The sequence below is a fragment of the Stigmatopora argus genome, chromosome 19 (genome assembly GCF_051989625.1).
Source record: "Stigmatopora argus isolate UIUO_Sarg chromosome 19, RoL_Sarg_1.0, whole genome shotgun sequence".
Classification (NCBI taxonomy): Eukaryota; Metazoa; Chordata; class Actinopteri; order Syngnathiformes; family Syngnathidae; genus Stigmatopora; species Stigmatopora argus.
In genome coordinates this window covers 10,871,857-10,890,865 of record NC_135405.1, presented here as the reverse complement: position 1 = coordinate 10,890,865, position 19,009 = coordinate 10,871,857, and the positions used below count along the sequence as shown (strand labels likewise).

At 40.1% G+C, this 19,009-nt stretch overlaps 2 protein-coding genes across 3 annotated transcripts in view; one reads left to right on the top strand and one right to left on the bottom strand.

Moving 5' to 3' along the window:
• Nucleotides 1–1,147: 1,147 nt before the first annotated feature.
• Nucleotides 1,148–7,013, bottom strand: LOC144064841 (very long chain fatty acid elongase 4-like). The gene is made up of 7 exons (XM_077587685.1): nt 6,776–7,013; nt 4,189–4,280; nt 3,915–4,102; nt 3,532–3,612; nt 2,868–3,039; nt 2,632–2,759; nt 1,148–2,484 (listed from the first exon to the last, which is right to left on the bottom strand). Exons 2-7 carry the CDS (start codon nt 4,253–4,255, stop codon nt 2,197–2,199), a joined length of 924 nt encoding a protein of 307 aa, XP_077443811.1. The 5' UTR covers nt 4,256–4,280; nt 6,776–7,013; the 3' UTR covers nt 1,148–2,196.
• The window catches only part of LOC144064840 (inactive serine protease 35-like), a 33,497-nt gene continuing 17,372 nt past the window's right edge, over nt 2,885–19,009 (top strand). For both annotated transcript variants that reach the window (XR_013296910.1, XM_077587684.1), the window contains exon 1: nt 2,885–3,062. The gene's annotated coding sequence lies outside the window, so the exon portion shown is untranslated. The remainder of the gene's footprint in view (nt 3,063–19,009) is intronic.

Here is a 19,009-nt window from a genome sequence, read left to right as displayed (position 1 = left end):
GTTAGGTTTACAGGGCTTAACCCCCTCCTGGCGACCCTTGAACTCAGCCTGATGAATGCCCCCCACCCCACCACACCCTACGCTGTGTGCTGTATGATATTTCTAAAGACTTATTTGTTGAATGTAAAAGTTCCTTTCCAAGACAGTGGCGACCTTTATCGGAGTCGGTGTGTTGCCCCTCCCTGCAAAATGGTGGCATGCACACCAGGCGTTTGCAACCAGGCAGTTAAATGGCCCTGACTGAAAGCCGCGGTCCTCCTGCAATCCCTTTTAAATCCTTGGGCTTATGTTCCCGTGTCCCCGGACGAGGACAAATTCATCCCAGACCTTTCACCCGCCCGCTCCACCGTTCAACCTTGGCATCCTTCGGCAAAGGTGGTTGGAGGAAAACACTTTTTGCATTCCTTGCCAAAAGTCTGGGGAGGGTCCACTAAGGTGGGTGTGAGAGAGTTTGGAGCACTTTTTTTAGCACCTCCAAAGATCTCCTTTGGAGTAATATTCCCCTCTGGAGGGAAAAAAAAAAGTTCCATCTTAAAGTCCGCTCACTGTACAGTTAAGTCTTTCCGTGCGGTTGACGATGATAGACCATGTAGTTCTTGGGAATTTAAATCGTAGACGTCCAATTCATTTGAACTCGTGCGACAGCTTGTGAATGAGCCTTGCCATTCTGAATAATTCTAAATGTACATGACTTTGTCTAGCATGTTCTTTGACTAGTGTAGCAAATTTCAGCTACTAAATGTGTAAGAATGACTTTTTATGGTCCGAGACAATGAGGCACTCTAACATGCCCACGCCAGTCTAAATTTCCAATCCCCACACACCTTCCTCACAATTTTGGGGAGGAGGTTTGTTTACAAATGGATTAGCATATTCCAGTTTTTCTTCCCCCTCTAAAATTGCATTCGCGGCATGTAGGAAATACTATGGCTCCTACAAGAACATCTCCGTTCCAGAGGCGATGTGATGGCAGATAAGCCAAGGCTTCTTCTCCAGTGACCTGCTTTCATGGGCAGCCCATGCAGTGACGTAGTAAGCTCTTTTGGAGCTAAAGCCAATTTACCCCCAAAGATTAGGGCAGATCTGTCTGGACAGGTCAAAGGCAGCCTTATACTTCAGTCAAGAAAAAGGAGCAGACACAAGCTGAAAAGGTGTCGTCACTGTCCTTTTATTTTTGGGGTTGCACAAAAATGGCTCCCTTTAACCCTAACTAATGGGTGATAGTGAGAAGATAACACAGAGCTCAGTCTCTTTTCTTTCTTTTTTTTCATTTATTTTTATTTTTTTCTGGCTACATTGCACAGCAAAAAAAACAAAACAAGGACCCACAAAAATAGTGTTGCCAAAAAAGGGGGAAAAGCAATAATGCTAGAAAATGAAAAGAAACTTTCCAATTGTGATGTGAGTTATAAAAAAAATATGAATGGAGCACAGTTGGATCTGAACTTGTTTTTTTAATCACTTCAAAATTGCTACTTCAACTCCGTTGGTGTCCAATCAAAAGTGTAATTTGACATGAGAGCAAAGTAAATGCATTTGGATATAATTTAAACACAAACAAATAATAAATCCATGTTTTTCATTATAGAGCGACAACTTGTAAACATACGGCTGACCCTCATTGTCCCTAAAAAATAGGATGGTATCCCATTTAATGTTACTTTATGGTATACCAAGTAGTCACCGACATTGTAATTTCCTAGGAATGTTTAAAAAGTCTTCATTCAGAATCTTAACTCTATAAAGTCTTGCAAGTTAATGTTTTCTGTTGAAGTATGGTAATTATTAATACCACCATTTAATATAAAGTTTTTTTTCCAGTATGGTATCCCTCAATTTGAAAAGTTTTTCTAAAATAATCATACGTAAAAGCAAAATGTAACTATTGAAGCTCTCAAAGAAAACACGATGGGTCTCCCTTTTAAGGAAAGTTGGATGTGAACGTTTTTATAAGTTGGCGCGTTTTCGACAACATGCCAAGTGTGACGCTGAACCCCCCCCCCCCCAAAAAAAAATGTTTGGCCAGAATGACGTGAAAGCCTACATGTTCAGCATTTTTGCCTCGCTCGCTTTTGAAAAGAAAGATTTGACGAAAAACAACGGGCAGCCAGAGAAGCAACCGCCGTGTAATCGTTTTGCACGCCGTCGGTCGGCCCTTGATACTGTCCTCCCGTTTGTCGTCTGGCGAGCAGTCCTTTACTCCTGTTTGGCCCGTTCCTTCTTTTGCCTTTTGCCGTTGTCTGGTACCGCTTCGTCCGCTTTGCTGTGGCCGTTGCTAGCCTTGGAGATGCCGTTGGCGGAGAACTTGGCTTGACCCTTGAGCGCAGGCGATGGTTTGCCTCGGTAAGCGTGGTAGTAAAAATTGGCGAAGAGAATGATGAAGGTGACCGCGTAGCCGATCAGGGCCCACTGCATCCAGTTGGGGAAGGGACAGCCCGTGTAGAGGGAGTGGCCGGCGTGGCCGATGGTCACGTGGAACTGGATCTGATGGACACACAAGCATGAACAAATTTGTGAGGGGCCTTAAGATACCAGTATCTTGGTTTAAACTCGGACTACTTCATTGAAGAATGTCATTTTTTTTCATCATTCTTAAATTCTTTCAAATGACCTATCTTATGTAATGCCCACCATCTGCATAATGGTGAGGTATTTCTTCCACCAAAGATACTTCTGCATCTGTGGTCCCAAAGCAGCCACACCGTAGTAACCGTACATGACGACATGAATGCCAGAATTGATTGTTGCACCAAAAAAAGCTGTGAGAAGTAGGAGAAAAAAAGCAGATGTAAAAAAATATATATATATTGTCAGATTGATGGCATCCAACATTTCAATGTTTTACAATCCGTAATGACCCCTCTCACCTTGCCCACCAGGTACCCACTTGATACCGATCCACCAGAGGATGAACATGGTGCAGTGATGATAGACGTGGAGGAAGCTAACTTGGTTGAACTTCTTCCTTAAGATGAAAAAGACAGTATCCAGGAACTCCACCCCTTTGGAGATGTAGTACCACCAAAGAGCTGATGCTATCTGAAGACCAGGAATGAAAGGGGGTAAGTCCATATTATTGTTACATATTTGGTATCGGTCATTGCACTTTATGCTAGTGTCTGGCGATGCGGACGGGGGACAATGACATAGTAACACCCGGTTACTCTCTGTAAGCCACAGTGCCATGCCATCTCTTATCCCCGACTAATGCCACCCTGGAAAAGCATGGCCTGATGGTGGCCTTATAGGGGCGGAGTTTTAATCTCACGAGAAGCAGACTATTGCCCATTTTATTTTCCAATGTCACTTACAGAAATTGTGGAGGTAACTGATTGCGTGGGTGTATTGTGACAAAAAGTAATGGTGGCCATCCCCTGACTTTAACCCAATTGGAAACCAGTAAACTAAATGATCAATGGATTTACAATTTTCACGCTGATGGTAATGAAGTCTCAAACTACTAAATACATTATCCATAAAAAAAATTTCAAATGGTATTTTGTAAAGATTAAATGTCTTCCGTCCACTCACCCTGACTTCATTGACATCATCTGAGTAGTTGACCGGTTGACAGAGGTAGCTGTACCCAGCTGCTCTGGAGGCAAACAGGAGCTGATTGGATGAAAAATCCAGTCTACATTTAGTCCACACATCAATGAAGTTATTTTTAAGTACACTTGCACTCCTTTGGAAAATTCTATTTAAAAAGCAGACACTGCAAGTATGTTCTTACAATCCATCCAATGTGCCGAATATAAACAAAATGATATCATCCACATCATTTACGACTATTTCCAACCATATTTACATACCACATTTACACACCAATCAACAAAACCGTGGAAATATTCATAATCACAAAAAAAACTTTTACGTATAGACTCAGTGGATTATGATCATTCCAGTTAACTGACCTCTTTGAAGATATAGAAGTTGAGAACCACCATGCTAAAGTTGTAGACGATCAGGGCCTTCCTGAGCGTGTAGGGATGGCGGTCCTGCATGTATCTATGCCCCGCCCACAAAAAAAGCAAGTAGAGGCAGCTTATAGCCAGCGTGGGCCAGGGCGATGTCATCATCGGCCATGTTTCCACCCGCTTGTCTGGAAAAAATGCACAATGTCATATTTTCTTGGGTTGACATCTTACAATTGTCAGATTTATTTAAAAAATGATAAAAGCCACTCACCTGCTATAGTAAGGCTCCATTTGTAAAACTCTACTGTGTCATTCAGCAAATGCGTTACTGCCTCCATGGCGTTGACTTTGTGCTAGATTATACTTTGGCAGAGAGGCAGAAAGGTAGGTGAAGTCATCAACATTTCAATGCCAGATGTTCGGATATCCAAAATATGGGAAAAAATGATCTCATTTTTGGACCAATTAGATTAAAAAATCAAGAGGAACATAATATGTAATACATAAATACGACTTTATAATCTCCTTCATTAACATTAAGCAGTTATCAATTATTTGTCTTCTGTGAAATTTGACTTTGACATATTGGCCCCATTATAAGACGATGTCTTTTGCATTGAAATAAGTGGGGGTCGTCGTAATTTCGGAGAGTAGACATCGTTCTCATTCACAGCGCTAGATTTTGCTAGATATCTTTAAAGCAAAAGCTGAACTTAACTCCCTGGGCCAGAGCAAACGCCTGTCACGAAGAAGGAAAATACAAAATAGCGGTAAGAAAGTAAAGAGAAAAAGAAGAGAAGACATCAATGGAGAAACGTAGCGACAATCTGGAGAGAAATGGGTTGAAGATCGGCCAGGTGAACCCCAGCTGAGTAAAAATTATGATGTAAACTTCAAGATAATGGTGAGGCAGAGTCTTCAAACAATTGAAAAGCAGCTGTGACATCTAATGTCACATATTGTAAGAGTGGCCGCTTCCAAGAGCTCAATGGGAAGGTGCGCACGCACGTGGAGAAGAAACGAAAGGATGGTGCGCCTATCAGCAAATCTGTCATTCAGCTCAAAGCCGAGGAAATAGCCAAAGAGCAAAACATACCTACTGACTCCAATGTAAGCCTCGGCTGGTGTAAAAGAATGATGCGGCGTAACGGACTAACGCCGCGACGCAGAACTAGCCTAACCCAGCGCCTGCGCTCAGACTTTGGAGAGAAGCTGTTTGAGGAAAAAGCACTCTTATATCTGGATCAGATTGGCAATGATGAGTTTTCACATGCCAACATCTGTCACTCTACACAAGAAAGGTGTAAAATCTGTTCTTAGAAAATCCACTGGAAATGAGAAATGTTACATGTCAGCCTACCAGACGGAACCAAACGCTCCATATGTGATTTTAAAACGTAAGACTGTACATAAGGAGGCCATGCCAAGCTTGCATCATTGTACGTTCCCAGGAAACGGGCTGGATGGAAACCGAGTTTGTAGTGGAGTGGCTCAAGGTTGTGTGGGGCAGACTCGGAAAAATAGAGGAACAACCAGTGAAGGCGATGAATGGCGACTTAGTGGTCATTCCAGGGGGAATGACAAGTCAGTTGTCGGTGTTGGATTTTGTGGTCAACAAACCATTCAAAGACAATCTGCGAAAGAAATACACAGAGTGGCGCATGTGTGGTGATCAAGCTCTCACACCGACTGGCGATTCGGGTGCCTCCGGTAGTATGTTTGCCCTGTGAGTGGATCCTCCACGCATTGAAGCAGTTTCCTCAAAGAGCATCATCCACAGGTTTAAAAATTATTGCATATCAATATGGTGTGCTATGGGAGGAGCCAGAGGATGGGAGTGAGGACAGCAACACAGAGCACAGCGAAGAAGACAATGTTTGTGATGAGTAATGTTCTGACATGACAGATCTCAGCGACTCTCAAGTTTGAATCAGTTTGCATTATTTTTTTTTTCCAATGTTTTTCCCTATTCACATTTGGTTTAAGACTCTTGAATATATTGTTATAATTTGTTTCAGATGTACTGTCATTATTTTCTGTCTAAAAATAAAATTTGGTGTTCAAAAAGTTTTGGGAAAATGTGAGTCTTGAAAAAGGGGGGCCGTCTTATAATCAGGGTCGTCTTATATTCGGGCCAATACGGTATTTGAATAGTGGTACTTTACATCAATATATGTACACTTTTGACAGTAATGGGGGGGGGGTATATTGAATATTTGAATGGCAATATTTGAGAACGCCCATCTCACTCACCAAGCAGTGTTGCATAATCACCTGTGTGATGAGATCAGGTGTCTGTTTATTAATTTATAATTAATCCCTCGCACCAGACTAGATCTCCTTTCAATAATTCAGCGATGCGGGCTGGACTGGGGGTACTAATTGCCCCCCTTGTGAATAAATGCACACACAAGGTTATTCAAAAATGAAATGATTTTTTTTGCACATTTCAATGCAAATGCAGAATGTCTGTTTATTGCGCGCGTAAAAACTTGCATTTCAGAGCAATGGGCGCACACAAAAAGACAGTGGCGCATGTGTCAGCAAGTTCTTGTGTCGGGTGCTCAAGAGGCTTAAATTCAATTGATCAACGAGCTTAGAGGCGCTTGCAGGCCTAAGAACAAATGCCCGCTGCATATTTTACGCTCACTTGTTGCACAAACTAGTTGCTCTATATAATATATAATATTTCTGTACATTTTGCCCCATGGCTGCAATTGAATATAGAACATAGTTACATTGTCATTACATTTGAACTTTTTATTTACAGAGACTGTTATAATTTCTGAACTGAATTTAAATATCGTCAAATCGGTATTTTTTTTTTAAATAAATATGATAATAACTCAACTACTTACCTCCTTGGTGAAATTAATCTCCCAGAGTCACACCTCGTCCGTCTGAGCAGGACCCCCGTTGCCCGTCGACATTAAAATAGCTTTTATTTATTTTCCTAGAGCAAGAAACTACTCAATTGAGTCAAGAAGGCAATTATACTTCTATAAAATGAGGTTTGCTAAATTATGCTGTCGGTGCGAGCCGTCCGTTCAGCCTCTTCATCTTCTCTCAGCTGGGCTCAAGAGAAGCCGGCATTGAGTGCGCATGCGCACTCATCCTCTTTTTCTGCCAGATATCACATATACGGAGCTAGATGAAAATTAAGTCGCAACCTGCAGCGTCAGTAACTGGCAGCCATCTTCAAGCAGTAGACTTTTATGTCAGGATCTTTTGTAGTGAACCTAAATCCAACAAACAGGCATCTTAAACACCCCAACAATCACAAATTTAAAAAATGTTCTTTTTTTTAAATTATTAATGCTGTCTAATTATTTAAAATAGTGCAAAGTGAAAGAAGCTCAATGATTTGCCAGTGCTTTTTTACACACAAGATGGCAGCGTCGACTTGCGGACAAGCCAGACTAAAAAGTTTTTTGTCAAAAATGGTATCGAATAAGATTGTTGCACATTACAGTCACAGTTTATGATTATAAATAATATAATATATCCCTAGTCAATACGAGGGTTTGTACACTACTACAATGTGATAAAAATTGAATTTCTGATTATATGTAAACATTTAAGTCCAGTGTGGCAATAGTGATTTGGGAAAATAGTCTTTTTAAAATGTTTTTTAATTCATATTGCGACATCCATTGGTCCACTTTTACTCCATAACAACACAACATTTACTCGTAGTACACTTGTTTTTTCCCTTTTAGTTGTTTATGTAATATTATGCAATTGCTCGTTAAAATACCTTTAATATGCCAACCCTAATAATGGATCTTTGCTTTTCCATTGGTGTTATTCAAACTAGTGAAAGAACAGAGGATCCCCGTTGGCGTTTTTTTTTTTCTTCTTCCCCAAATGACTTTAACTGACGCTCTCTCAATGTTTATTACTGCGGTTGTACAGTGGAACCCAAATGTAGAATCCTTTATAAATTGTAGAAGTTGCAAATGGCGAGAAACCTGGCTTTCATTTGATCACAACATTTCAGGTCAAAGTTTGACTTCACTTTCAACCTGTAAATGAGCAAAAATTAGCATTACTTTTCATAAAATGAACAACTTAGAGTTGTCAGAGTGACAGAATGTTTTCACTTTTCATCACTTGGGTTGATTACAAACATCCTTTAAACTAACAACACCCTCACACACGTCATTGAAAATGACAAACAAACACCTCCCAAGTAAAAATTGCCACTGAATGAAGAAGGTGTCTCTCGCCATCTTCTAGAAACATCACTCATGGCCAATTAGAAGTCAACTAGAACATTCAGAGTGAGAATCTGTGAAGGAAATTTCACTAACCCTCACTTGCACATACCTGAGAGCCCTTTGGGAAATACCAATTGGATTAAAAAGAAAAAAAAACTGACCGTTTGGCTGCTTCTTACAAAATGACTTCCTGTAACTAATACTTTATGTTCCTAAAAAACACTAATGATTAGGCATTTAGATGTTCCATCATTATTATTATTGCAAGTGCTTCTGTACATCCAAGTAACAAACAGTCAGATGAGATTTGTGTGTTTATACAGTCTACTGTTCATATATACAGACATTTCTCACATTTTTCATCAAATAATTCGCCCCCTGGCACGTCTGCGCATATGCGGGTGTAAATTGCAGACTGTCACTGTGTGAGTGTGTAATCTGAATCCCGTGTGTTCCATTACCGTCTTTTCATATGGTTTTAATTGGAAAGGCAAATACGTCAAGCTGACATTTGACTGGTTCCATTCAGTAGCCCATCTCTCTCCAGCGCTACGTCCACAGTGGTTCAATATACGCGGTATTAAAGCGAGTCAAATGACTGTTTCTTTTACCGCTCCTCATTTAAAAAAAGGGGGATTACTGCATACATACCATACGTACGTTCCAATCGTGTGTTTTTCGTGGAAAGGAAGTTGCATTTTGGGGCCAGGTAGTGCTTAACAGCCCAGATGATGCAGATTTACTTTTTTTAAATCGGTGTCTGCACTCTAAGGCGCATTCTGTAACGCTTTACGTACTCTTTTATTGCTTCCTGTTGCCAACTAACCGTTTTACAGTCAAATTACCTCAGTAATGAATTTTGGCGTGGGATGAAGAAGTGGGTGAGGTTGTTTAAATGGCAAAATTATTTTGGTACGGGACTGTATATCGTCATTACTGCTATCATGGAAATCTCTCAAGTAGAGTGTGCTTTTTAGTTATTTTTAGATAAGATTAAATGTGAAATTCAAATGGATTGGGCACTTATTGCCGTCAATGCGACTAAAACGTGCAAAGGACTACATTTAGGATTTTGTACACGGCGCTATGTTCTCCTGATGAAATTTGAATCTTTGCTCCAAGCAGGCGACTTCCTTAATAAGATCTGACATTCTTTGTCCTCATTTTAGGTTTAACCTATGAAATCTGTGCCCCCCCTCCAGCCATTTTTTTGGTGGAAAGAAAATACATTAAGCCAACGCAAAAGCTGAAACTAAAAGCAGAGCTATGTGCCGTTACAACCTGAACTTTCCATGTTTTAAAGAGTCTGCTAATATTTTTTAAGGGTAAATATTTTTCCTCTCCGCACTCGAGTTAGCTGGAGGCAATTGCGCTTAGTTCACTGACTTGGCAGAGCCACAGGAAATCTGAGCACCATGCAGGATTTGTCCTCCATTGGCACCCGCTGCGGGCCATTCGGGTCTAAAAATGAGCCAAAGGACACGATGCGACGTTCCGCAAATTGACGCGAAACGGGCCGCGACAAAATCATGTATTTTTTAATCATTTTTAGCTTTCGCTCGACGTCAGCAGTAACCATCCGCAAAAGTGTGGCCTGGCTGGCAGATGTCAACACAAGGTTCTTCCAGCGCTGTGTGGTTACTAATTACAGCTGTTTGGAGGCCAGTTCTTCCCAAAACTCCTTAGCTCTATTTTTTGGGATCCAACAAGCCGACCAAAACCATCGCTTTTGCAAATAGAACTTAATACGCTCTTTGATCCCGGGTTATTATTGGTTCGAACTAGGTTTATAATGGCTGTTATTAATTATACAGTATTTGAATTTTTCTGAAGGCAAATTGGAAAAAATGCTTTGCTTTGCTTTGATATCTGTACTTTTCTTACTCATTTTCTTTTGTCACGAGCCACATTGGACTTGTGGTTAGTTATGGAATGTTTTGTTCGATAGTTATTTCTTTATTTTATGCAGAACAATGTGTTGAAATTTGCAGTATTTTAAAGGCAAAAATTGAGCAACTTGCTATTTTTGCACGTACATTGTTAGCTTTTGTGGGCCGTGCAAATTGATGTTTGACTCAGTGTTTGACAAAGGGTCTAAACATTTTCAAAATAGGGTTATGAAATGTTTAAAGTGTAAATAGAGATGAGTTCAATGAAGTTTTTTTTAAAAAAAGGTCGGAAGGCTTATCAAAAAGAGAAAACAACAGCTGTGAGTTAGGCGATGATGACACACCAAAATTTCCCATTAATGTTAGACGTTATCAGCTTTGGGGAATAACTTGTGGTGAAATTTTTGTCTTGTGCGAACTTGTAAACCGTTGGTTTCTCGACAATTTTTGTCTGATTTAAAAATAATCATAATAATAACACCGCCAACTAGATTAAGTTACTGAGCAGAATACAATTTATTCAAACTATTCAAGATCCCGAATGGAGTGCTGTGTAAGGTTCAGAGGCATTGACGGCAATAAACATTGAATCCATTCGACCGAGATTTGAAATAATTAACTTCAGTAATCATTTGCAATATTACCCCGAATCAACAGGACAAAGAAAACCAATAGGAAGTGAATTGGATGGCTATCCATGTCAGTGGCAGCCGGTGAGTTCATATTTGATAAGGAATTGGGACGCATTAGTTGTAGGTAGACGTTGCAGGTACTGTAGTCGAGCGCTTTAATCCACTGACCCGGCCGGCAAGGGCTCAAAGCCTCTCAGCACTGTCATGTTCTGTTAATGTTAATCTCAAGTGGCGTCCCCATCCCAACGGACTGACCCACTGCCTGCGACCCTGCCGCTACGTAGGTCAAGACCCCCCTCCCCACCACGACCAGCTATTCAACAGTTGGAAGAATGGCGGAAGAAATGTATCACTATTTTTCTCCGTCTCCGCGGAGGTCTGCGCTCTGCAAATGTACTAAATCAGTCCCGTCAAGGGAAACGTTTAAAAGAACTGGCTAGAAAAGTGAAGGCTGAGTTTTACTTTCCCGCTGAGGCCTTGTTGTTGTCCACATGATCCACAGTCGTACATCCAAGAAACTGGGAAAAGTCACAGCGCAGATTGAGTCATTCGAACAAGAGTCAAGTTTTTTTTTTGGTTGTTGCAAAAGTCCACGTGCCACAAAACCCGCAATTGGAAAGACGTGAGGCAGACGGACATTGTTGAACTCTGACGATTCCTCAAATCTGCAACATCAAAAGTCAAATGGACTTTTTGTAAATTGGAAAATGCGGGCGCAGAGTTTGATGTCATCCTCTCTCTGCGTTTCTTCCAAATAGTCATTGTGAATGTCAAAACATTTGCCAATACTGTTCCGAATGGTTATTGATTAGCTGCAATTCAGTGGGAGTGCACTAGAACCGCCACAAATGATCATTGTTATAGTTAGCTAGTTAGATCGTTTTGAATAGTCCGCAAAATGGCTAATTTATAAACAGTCAAACAAGGTATTGACTCGTATCTATACGCCAGACTTTACATTTTAGCCGAAAATACAGAAAAAAATTGGACTCGGAGTATTCCGTAACTATGAAACCGTATCGTTGTTTTCAAAGCAATAGCAGATGTTTGCAAATATATCTTTTTGATTAAATACCATGATAGGCGCCTGCTTTCTTTCTTTCAAAATGGACAGTTTTTCCACTTTTTTAGTTTAGAAAAATGTCGATCATTTCCAAATGTTTCTTTCTGCTGCCTTTTTTTAAAAATACAAATCCTTTTTTTTCTGGAAAGTCTTTTTTTTTAATACCTAAAAGAGAAAAAAACTTCTTCTCTTTTAACTCCTAACAAATGGCTTAATACTGACCTTGGAAAGGGATACTTGTAAAATATGAGCGTATCAATATTTCTTCACATTAGCAAAATTCCCAAAAACGCAACAACACGACATCGCTTGTTCTGTCAAAAGTGGGAAAACTTAGTAAAAAAAAAAAGGACACTATAAAACCACATGCCCGCACATGTGAACATTTGGCAATTCTTTAGAATGGATTTTTAATTCCAATCAGCGTTCCCATTTGTTTGTTAACTTTTCCTTTATTTCGGTAGGCGATGAGTCACAGCATCAATTCCCATCATTTTGCCTGTGGTTGCTGACTCAGTACATTAAGAACACCTATCTAGAATTCCCTTAGAGTGCACTCGGGTTTTAGTGGCTAATCTTAAACTTATTTTTGTTGCATCCCGTGCGCCAAACCACATAAATGCGTCCCCCCACGCGTACTCTCTTGCGAAGATTGCGCATAAAATCGAGAACGCATTACAGACGGCTGCCGTCACTAGAATTCCTTTATTTGTTCCCGATAATGAAACGAGCCCGTTGGGGTATCGAAAGCTCTCACATTTATACTTAGAGCTCCGAAAGAAAATAACTCAACATGTCGACTTTTGTGTCTGCTTGCTTTATCAACTGAAATATGCTTTTTTTTTGTCATCATCATCCACTTCTGATTATGAATAAAGATAGCAATGTTTTTGGAGTGATTAGCTGATGGAGTGAGTAGTGCAGTTGGAAGTATGTGGGGAGGTTTGCGGAGTTGAAGAGTTGCATTTTTGACCTAACATAACTTGTAAGTCGATTAGTTAGTCTGACAAGGGGTCATGGGGCTAGAAACAGTTTGTACTGACCATCTTAAATGTTAAACATGTTTATTTATGAACTAATATCTAGGTGTGTAGGAAAGCTGTTGACTCTGAGTTCTATTAATTGGGATGTGGAACGCAATTTAGAAAAGCAACCAGATAGAGAAACACTTGCCCACTTCTGCAAAAAGGCAGTTCTTTTTCTTTCCAGTGTCAAGACTAATGCCATGCAAATGTCCTGTTACTTTTTGATCATATTTTGCTTACATATTCTCGTGTAGTTGTTTTCTAGATATTTGACTGATTATATGTGTATATTTGTCCATGTACATTGGCTGATAGTAATGAATAGTGAGTCAATTACAAGGGCCTGAGCTCAATGAAGGTATATATATTTTTAAAGCGTTTCAGGGTCTGGTCTAAGACATTTGCACTTTTTAACAACTTTAAGGAAGTTCTTTTTGATTAGAAAATATTTTTATATCCATTGTTTTAAAAAAAAAAAAATAGAACTCACATGACAGGACCGGTGTTCTTTTGACAGTGACACAAAATTATATTTTATAGTCACACATATGTTCAATATTTGACCTCAAAAGTGACCTCAGAAATTTAGGGTGAATGTGCAGAATCCTATAAAATGTTAAGTGATTACTGTTAATGGAAGATTTGGAAGGATAAATGTTGGTGTTTTATGAGTGGCAAAAAAATTGCACTCTTTGTGTGAGAAGTATTATTAAACAAAAGGAAATGGACTGTACTAATATGGTATTAGTTGTCATTCTGAGAGAGCCGATGTTAAATGTGTAATCAAAAACCTGCCCGGCAACCCAGCTAGACTGTTGCTAATATAGATAATTTCATCCGTAATAATTGTGTCATCTGATTTAGGCAAGATATCAAGTAGCTCGTTGTTAGCAAGCTTTTGAGTTCTGTATACATATATCCCCCTTTTTGTACACTTGTTTAAATGTGCAAGTATTTCGATTTTTTTCAGTCCTTTTAAGAAAGGCGATAGAATCGATGCTTTCAAGTAAGCCACCAATTTATAAATTTGCATGTTGTCCCCTTTTTAATGAAAAGCCCCACGCCGCCTGTGATAAACCATTTGCACGCACGCCAAAGACTGTCATTGGCGAGGGAAAGGGAAGCGCTCTTATATTTTTACGCCACTTCGTGTTTTATTTACGATCGTATCTATTGGGGCCGTGTGGGAGGAGCTGGCTTGTTTTTGCTTCTTGTCAGATGTCCTGCGGAGAGATGAATTCGGGGTTGATGGGTTCATCCCGGAGTTGCGGGCTTCAAAATAAACGATTGACTTGGGAATTGTCACTAAATTGTCTTCTAGGCGTATAGGAACCATGCTTGTAAACAAACTAATTAGGGTGATGTATCTGGGAACGCGGATGAGACGCAGTTGTTGGATCATCAACAATCCTCCACTTCATCTTCCAACTAACTGTCAAGCTTTACATTATGAGCTACGAGGCCTTGTGTAACTTTGTGTCAAACGTACAATGTTTATCTATGCATTGAAACTATAAATAAGAGTCGAGCTTCTCTTTGCGGTGAGTTTGGCGATGAACGTTTTCTCGAAAAGCGCTTGCGTTTCCCATTATTTACCGAGTTGAAGTTTATCCACTGGGAAAAAGGGCCAACAATAATTTCGGCATGTTTGAATCAACTCTTTTAGACACAGTTTTTGACACTTTTGCCTATTTTTGGTCATTAGAAAATGTTGAATATTTGGAATTGTTAGATTTATTCTTGTCGTATTTAACTCTATGCTTGGTATTGATGAGGGTACACTTCCATTATTTTAAACTGTGAGGATTGCTGGTGTATGCCCTTGAGGGTCCCACCCTTTTTGAACGGGTAAATCGGGTTCGTCCGCCCAGTTGTTTAGTTAATGCACATGTGTCAAAGTGGCGCCCCGGGGGCCAAATCTGGCCCGCCGCATCATTTTGTGTGGCCCGGGAAAGTAAATCATGAGTGCCGACTTTCTGTTTTAGGATCAAATTAAAATGAAGAGGATAGATGTATATTACATTTCCTGATTTTCCCCCTTTTAAATCAATAATTGTCATTTTGTAATCCATTTTTTCTGTGTTTTTAGTTCAAAAATCATTTTGTAAAATCTAAAAATATATAAATTAAGCTCAAATAAACATTGTTTTAGATCTATAAAAAACTGAATATTCAGGGATATTAATCCAGTTCTTTTAATCCATTTATAAAAAAAAAAATCTAAATATTATATCTAAAATGGTTCAACCCGCATGAAATCAAGTTGACGTCAATGTGGCCCGCGAACCAACCCGAGTTTGACACCCTTGAGTTAATGCAATCAATGAGTTAAATAATATTGAAGGTCCCAGAGTTCCCTTTGTCCCCAGCGTCACCCCATTTCTAACTTTCTCCCCAGATGTCTGCTCACCAGCTGCGCTCAGATGGCTTTTTTAGACGGCGTGCACGTACACAAACACCCACAGAGACCCACACAAAACAATTGCAAGGAGGACAGGTCTATTGGTCTATTCATCTCTCCTTTTCAATATAAAGCAGATGTCTTTTGTACAGCAGACAAACACGATTCATAGTCAGCCGAGGTTAAGCATTTGTGTTTTGTGTTTATTTCCAACCAATTGGGTTCGTTTTGGAAACTCAGTGATTGGCTTACGTGGTACACTGGGTGGAATTGTGTGGGGGTATTCGCTTGGTTTATTTTTGTTTTTATCGCTGTGTGATTTCTCCGGATTGAGAGAGGACATGAACATTAAGAGTTTGTGACTCAGCGTTGTGGAAGGAGTGCGAATTGGACTTACCTTGTTTAACTTGAAGTGCTGTTTATATGACATAATTTTCTGACCCAAGGTCTGAAAACAGGGTATTAGTGGAAGTGGTTGCCGACTAAATGCTGAAAATGGAGACTGTAAATGTGCCATAAGTGTTTTAAGGATGTTCATTTTCTGTACTAACTAGTTCACTTCACGCAGTTAAAAATAAACTAGAAAAGGAGAATGTGGGAATTGATTTGTGGTTGTCAGTAAGTGTAGAATATTGTGGTTTTGGCACATTCTGGGTCACTTGGAACTATTGATTTTTGGATATTAGTGTATTAAGATTATTGGGAGGTGAAAACTAATGGCGACCAATAGATATTATTTTGTTTGAATTGTGCTATCTTTGCAAAAAAAAGATTTTGGAAGTAACTATGAACTTTTGAGCTATTGAAAATAGAACTTTTTGTCGTGTAACGGAAATATTTAAGACCCATAGTATTTCTTCTTTAACTTGATGTAGTCGAGCCATCAAACACAAACACGCCAGACTCGAGTCTTCACACTTTCCCGTCACAGTGTTGCTCTGTGCAATGTGTCGTTTCCATGGCGACCCAACGGTGTTTTGATGCCCGTCTGGCCCAACTCAGACGTTATGCAGCCATCGTTTGTTTGACTTACGACGGTGACATCATCAGGCGTTACATTGAATTGTGTCCTTGACGTGCATGTTCTTCCCTAACCTGGATTTCCCTTCTTTTTTTAACTACGGTAATTGGCTCCAAACATAAAAGTCCGGCTTTTTTACTCTTTCCGTCGTGCCTTCCGGCGACTTTAGCTCACCGCTCACCTTTGACCGGCCTTTCCTGGGGTGATTCTAGAGCCTACTGTGGAAAGACATAAATATGTCACCAGAAAAACAAGCACACTGCACCTCTGTTAACATCAGTCATTTGGTGCTTTTAAAGAGAAGAGTTTCACCAAGAGAGCCTATTACATAATAAGTATATGAAGAAAAAAAAACAGATAAAATAAAGTCAACATTCATTTTTCAGCTTAAAGTTCAAACAAAGTATCGCTTTCCAGTAACAGCAACGACTGCTCAAAATTGCGACTCCAAAAAAAAGCCAAGACAAAAGAAGACATTGGCAAATTGAAAGTGCTCTGTTATTAAAAGGCTGAACGTTGCATTTGATTTATGAATGGGAACTTCATTTCCTTCCAAAGCGTGTTTGCTGTGCAAACACCACAGCGAGTGGACACACAGCTGCCGCTTGCTAGTCGATCACGCGTCTTCCACGCCTGCAACGAATGTCGCCTTACGCATCGGTCAATATGTACTCGGGCATGGTCAATTTCGGCGACAACCTTTTAAAATTCACTTTGAGTCAGAGAAGCGAAACTGCACCATCTGAGAGCACACCTCTTTTCAAGTACTAAAACATTTATTCCCTGCGAATGCAATTATTTTTTTCGGCACGGACCCAGTAATTATTCAATTATTTAGTCAACTAATCTTCAGACAGGCTATTTATGGCAGCCACGTGCTAATCACTTTTCTTCGTAAGTCAGAACACGGGTGTGTTTTTGACGGAAGTGAAGGTGCGCCAGTACAATGTGATAATCACTGTCATTACAGCTCACGCTGGAAAACGAGAGGTGGTGCGGGCCAATAGCTTAATGACTTGGAATTTATTGCTATTCGGGTTTTGAAAATTGTTCTAGCAGTGGTTGAATTTGCGTGGTCTTCAAGTAGAATTTATAGACATTAGGACTACAATTCTCACTCTGTGTAATCATATTGAATTTGGCGATTACAGCTCTCGAATCGGGGAGCAAATCGACATATGGCGGTCAAACGAAGAAGAAAATTTAGCTTGTCTAGAAGACTCTGAATGGATCATTTTAGCCCCTTAAAATACAAAATTACAGTAATTTGTGACGGACAAATGGTATCATTAAATTCCTATTATCTGCCCTCCCTAATGAAACAAAATAGGGTTTTAAGTGCCCCTCATTATTGTTTTCCATCATGAGAAAAGTCTCTGCCTAGAAACAGAACATTCCCAATTGAGAGCTTGCCTAATTCCCAGCTGTCCGAATGGATAAAAAGCTGGCTGCCTTCCTCTCTGGACAGACTTCCATACATTCACGTCGCCTCATCTTTGACTGACAGTCATTTCTGCTTGCTTTTTCATGAGGAATCATCTTGCACATGTTAAAAAATCTGGTCTAACTTGTAGAGAGTGCAAAATGTTCCTCCCAAATTGACTGTGATGAAAGTTATACAGTCTCTTTGAAAATGCTTTTAGTTTGCCAACTTGTTTCTCATCCGTAGTACAAAAATTATTACCTTTTAAAAGGGGGGTGAAAAAAAATAGCAAAAAAGTGAAGTAGAGTAAAAGTTGACATCAGTGTAACGGTCGGAACGTTAGCTAATGTGAGCTCAGACCACTTTGTGTTCACATGGTCAAATACTTTCGCTAGTTGTACTGGTTTTTTTCCTTCGTTTTTGGTCAATTGCTTCATTTCCTGATATTCAGCTTCTCTCTGTACAGCTTAAAAGAGAGCCATGATTTAAGACACAACAAGGCTAGAACTCCCTCAAATTACACTTTGGGCCACAAATGACTGCAGCATGTTGGGTCCAAGTCATTCCCAGTTTTCAAACTAAGCCGGGCCGTCACTCACAACCTCAAATTAAAATGGTTATTTTGAGACCCATCTTTTGCGAATCCAGGCATAGAAATGATTATTTCTGGCACATAGACTACCGGTCAGTCATTTTTTTGTTGTTGTCTGCGTTATTACAGAGTTGGTCATCATTTAGTTAGTTGACCTTAAGGACAAATTGCTTGGTCGTGGGCAGAGGATAAAGAATATATGCATAGCAGAGAAAGATGAGAGCGATAGATTGAGACTTTAGAAGACATTGGGATTCTTGAGGACATTTGGCAACCTGCTGGGTTGAAGTTAGAACACTGCTGTTTGTCTTTCCTTTACAGTAAGACTTATCGCACAAACAGGCCAATCGCTTCCACTCTCGTCTGTCTTTGTTGGCGTAGACCCGCCTGTCGGCGCTCTGCCCCGAAACAAACTAATTTCGCTCCATTGCTGGCCTGCGTCCAGCTGGCCAACGTTTACACAAGTCGCATAAACACTCAAGATTGGGGATGAGTCTGATTTATTGGCCGAGCTCAGACGGTTCTTTCGGCATCTGATGTCACGGAAAACCCGTGGCCGTCAGTTTCTCCTACAAGTATGACTTATTAACATTATCATTGCCGCGCCTTATAACCGGAGCCATCCAGTTTTGCTCTCTAATAGCAACGACGTCCGCAAATGAATCAAAGTGAAAACTCGAGAGGGACATTTCACACACTGAGTGCACCAAAGTATTGGGACACCTGGTCCAGTCCGGTCCGGCTGCTTCAGCAGCTTCCACTCTTCTAGGAGTAGTTAAAACAAGGTTTGTGGGAATATGTTTATCCTTGTATGTATTATGTGGAA